Consider the following 4986-nt stretch of genomic DNA (forward strand, 5'->3'; position numbering starts at 1 on the left):
CACAAGAAGTACATTTTATTTCTATGAATTTTCGTTATATATTGTCACGTCGTTGCCATGGTGAAGTAGCGCTCATTCGTCTATAGCAAAAAGTGTCGTGACAACTTTTCGTAAGAATTTTTTCCGTCTAGCCCCCTTTCATAACGTGCGATAAGGAACTTCGTTCCAATAATTTAAAAGATCATGATCATACCTAAAGACTGGTTATACATTGTATTTTTAACCCTAAATTCAATAAGTCAATAATCACGAAACATGTAGAGACGAGGTCATTGAACTGATCAATGATTTTTTTCATGTTCTTGTCTGATTTTTTTTCGGATTCAAACCATTTATAATTTTTTACGATTGATCACCCCTAATATCTGGTCGACCTTGGCCTCGGCTTATTGAGCCTTAGGTTATGTGTTAGTAAACTATTATTTAACTCGTTTAATTAATATTAAAGGGATCTTAATTTGTGAGTATATCTCAATAAATTATTGCACATATAAACTTATTTTTAATTTCGTAGCAGATATGTTTCTAGCATCATATGAGTAGTTGATCATAAATGTTTGATATCATTCGTATTTCTTTATTTCAGTGGATTACGTTGACCATTGGTTCCTGATGAAATCGCCTTTGCCACTCATTTTATTAACAGCATCCTATCTCATTTTCGTATTAAAACTTGGACCAAAATATATGGAAACAAGAAAGCCTTTTAAATTGACAACATTTATAACAGTCTACAATATCCTTCAAGTGACTTATTCTTGTGCTCTATTGTTTATTGTAAGTATCTGCAAATAATAAAGAAAACCAAAATAAATCTTATACGCACGGCATAGACGTATGTTTTGGTAAGGCATAGAAATAAACAGAGGTTCGTCAAATTCCATATAAGGCGGCCATTACAATGTTCGACGTTTTTTTTTATATTTTGTCAAATTTCTGAGATAAAGTGAATATTGTAAAATATAGTTATGTGAAAAAGTATTTTTCCAGAAATATTACGAATGAACAAGATTTAGCGTAAATTGTAGTTTTCTTATGGATGAGGGTTTCGATTGGAACAAGGTATAATTTTTCTACTTCTTTACGTTGCAGGGTCTTAATTTGATATCAACATACGGACTGCTGAGTTCCTCATGTCTTATGGAAACTGAAGATACCAAGTGGAATGTAAGATTTATGTTGTCATTGTCAATGTGCTACCATATCGCCGCTTTATAATACGACAATAACAAGGCATATTATAAACTGTCAAATAATTATGAAATCCATTCTTGACAGTATTATTCTTGGTATAGTTCGGGCAGTGTATGGATAGAATTACTTCTAAAGCTGTAATGGTCATAATACAACGGATTGATAAATTAACAATTTTACATACCCTCAGAAGCAAAAGTCGGTATTTTTCGGATATTCTAGTTCATTATTTATTGGCTTCATCGTACGATTTAAATTCATTTATAGTTTTATTGTATTTAACAGACGTTCAAGGACTTGCTAGTTTGAAACGTCAATTGTATTTAATGCAATGTATGCATATATTTTATACGTTTGTGTGTTACGGTTAAATTAGGGCTTCACGAGCCTTTATATTAATAAAAATTAACGTTTGTAAATGATTAGTGCTACAAAACTGATTAAAAAATAGCAATGTGCCTAACTAAATATAGCAGTTCTTTCGTTTCAGGTGACAGTAGGCATTTATTACTACTTCTTCGCCAAAGTTACGGAACTAATGGACACAATTTTCTTCGTCCTACGTAAGAAATATAATCAAGTGACATTTCTACATATCTACCATCATTCCCTCATGATGTGGGCCACTTGGATATCCTTGAAGTACGAACCATCCTACGGCACAGTATTCCTCGGTACCTTGAATTCTTTTGTCCACATCATCATGTACACTTACTATGCGTTATCAGCGTTCCCGGATCTAACGAAATATTTATGGTGGAAGAAATACATTACCATGATGCAGTTGGTAAGTATCCATACATTGAACTCCGAACTCCTAGAGCTTTTTTGAGACATAAATTGTTATAATTCCAAATCTATAGAATAGCATCTATCAGGAATTATATAATTGAGATGTAGAAACGGCTAAAACACTCACGTCTATATATCCGGAGTCGCGAAATAATACCAGTCCCACTCACCCTGATGAAGAGCCCCCGAAGGGCTCGAAACTAGTCGGTGACGACACCGGATATATAGACGTGAGTGTTTTAGCCGTTTCTATATAAGTTAGTGATAATGTCTCACGAAAGTTTGAATCATTTAATTGAGATGTTTCGACCTCACAGACCACAAGCATGAAATAGAAGATAGAGGCATTTATTTGTCTATAAAATAAACAAATACGACGTATGAGACACGTCAATTGCCTATTTGCAATTATCACAAAAAAAATGTAATAACTTGAATATGAAACACGTGTACATCAGTGTACACGTGACTCCATTTTCTGAAGATCTTTAATTTCGAACAATATGTTTATTGCATATTTTTTCTGTTTCAGATTCAATTCATGTGTATAATTGTGCATGCGGCTGCGAGTCAATTCTACTCCGGCTGTCCCCCGTCATACACTTTATTGATGACAATCATGTTAAACGCTGTACTCTTTATTTATTTATTCGGTCAATTTTACGTCAAATCATATCGTAATACACAAAAATTAAAAGAAAATAAAACTACATCAGAAAAATGTATTAAAAGGCCAACAGATGTTAAAGTTGATTAGTTATTTTTTATTGTTATTTGTATAAATTAAATGCAGTTGTTTTTAAAATGTATATTTTTTTTATTTATGGACTTGAATATACTAATTTCTCGAGAGGACTGAGTTTGTGTGTGTGATGAATGAGATTCGTATGACTGTCAATGACCAATCATGATTCATCATTCACAAAGTTATATTTGGTCAATTTGTTATGTTTTTTATTTGGCAATTTATACATTTACTAATTACCGTTTAAAAGAATTTGTACAATAAAGTTATGTAAAATGGTTGAGTTGTATCAGGTTCCATTCAACGTATAACTTTATTAGTACAAAATTTAAATTATTTCCTGGTTGTGACATCTCGGTGGGAAGTCTATATTTCTGGCCATTAAAGTATTTACTTTACTAATATTTCAACACGTAATATTGTCGAAATTAAAACTGTTTAATTATCACACTAACAGTGTGACGAAGAATTTTTTATGTTTGTACTGCAACTTGCGAATATATGTCAATTGTGTGACTTGTGTCGTTTTTAGAAACGAAGGTAAACTATTATTACAGAAAATAAAGTTCGTCACTGCTTTAACCTTTTGACCGCCGGGTTATAAAAGAGTATTAGTCGCGTGCCGAAGGTTTGTCGATGAACCCTCCTACGACTAACACAACACATGCTCATTACCGGCAATTAACGCAGTCGATACGCTTCTGTAATTTTTTAATTTGTTAAGTTTACTTGTTTTGTTAGTTATTTTTTGTTATATTCATTAATTAAAAATTAATGCATGGTAATAATAATGTACTTAAAGATAACAGCGATTTTGTTTACTACTTTTATCCTTTCTTCGTCTTTTCGTTACCCGATGGTTTCCCGTCTTCTGATGTGTAGAAACTGGTGAACAACTACTACCGAGAATGTTTGTTTTTTTAGTTCCATGTAAAGTAAATACAATAATAAATTTATTGCAATAACATGTTTGTCAACCTTACTTACCATCGACGCTGAAGTCATGAGGCCATCGGCAAAGCTCAGCAAAGCATCAGCAAAAGGCAAAAGCAAAACAAACAAGTTTTCATATTTCAAGAATCATGATTTCCTATATAGTCGTGCGATTAAAATATAATTATATGTTGTTGTATGTTATATATATATATATATATATATATATATATATATATATGTTTAAGCTAAAATTTAATTGAAACACTGTCTTAGTTTTAATGGTTAGACCCTTATATTTTAAGTAATGGAACGTGATATGTGATAAAAGCTCTTTGAATTTTAAACACTTTACATATGAAAATAAAATAAAAAATACTACTTGTAGAAATAATGTTTCAATGAGGTAACTTAGTAACAATGTAAATGTTAACATTATTTATTTTTGTCCACAAATTCAATGTCATTGGTGTCGATTCTAAAATTATTAATTTTGTTTGAATAATTACTATTTTTTATATTAAAAGGCATTTTACTTGTTTTATTTTTTAGAGATTTGTCATTTTTAAGATATTCCTTGGCGTAAAATCTTGAAAATAAATAAATTAATAATAAAATATTTAATATAAGGGAGACGAGTAAGACGTAGGATGTCTTGCAGGGGGATAACTGATGGCTTAATAGCATCTGAACTACCATTAGCAAAAATTGTACCTGAAATAAATACATATAAATAAGTAAGATATCGTAAAGATTTTTTATGAATGATAACAGCCTGATATGATCGTAAATATCTTCTTAAATAATTGAATATTAGATTTATCAGCATTTAATTCATTCATCCTGTTTCAAACTAACGCGCTAGACAATTTATAACAATCGTTTTTTTTTAACTTATTATCTTGATCGGCTGTTCTAAACGTGCGGCCTTATAAGGAGCGTTTTACTTGTGGAAAATGTACTTGACTGGGTGCGAGGTTTCCCCCTTAAGTTTTACTACCTTGCTCGAGTAAATCCAAAAATCCCCGCTTCGCCTCCCCGTTAAGGGATTTTTGGATTGGGAGGCGAAGCGGGCCTAACTTCTAATGGTTTTGTACTGATTTACCAGATGTTTAGAAATTAAAATCTTCCTTTGTTTCTTCTGTATCATTTGAGATTTACTAAATTTAATGAAACAATTGTATTTAAATGATTATTTTAAACTTATAAATTATTATTAGATTAAATTTTGTAAAATTAAAACCGTATTCAACTTACCAATTGCATCTTCGTAATATACTTCTTCCACCACAAGTACTTCGTTAGATTGGGAAAAGCGGCCA

At 31.3% G+C, this 4986-nt stretch overlaps 1 protein-coding gene across 1 annotated transcript; it reads left to right on the forward strand.

Annotated features, from left to right (window-relative positions):
- Positions 1-560: 560 nt before the first annotated feature.
- On the forward strand, positions 561-3042 carry LOC106709812 (elongation of very long chain fatty acids protein). Its single transcript, XM_045678444.1, has 4 exons — positions 561-777; positions 1093-1167; positions 1685-1981; positions 3025-3042. Exons 1-4 carry the CDS (start codon positions 613-615, stop codon positions 3040-3042), a joined length of 555 nt encoding a protein of 184 aa, XP_045534400.1. The 5' UTR covers positions 561-612.
- The last annotated feature ends 1944 nt before the right edge of the window (positions 3043-4986 follow it).

The sequence above is a fragment of the Papilio machaon genome, chromosome 6, assembly GCF_912999745.1.
Source record: "Papilio machaon chromosome 6, ilPapMach1.1, whole genome shotgun sequence".
NCBI lineage: Eukaryota > Metazoa > Arthropoda > Insecta > Lepidoptera > Papilionidae > Papilio > Papilio machaon.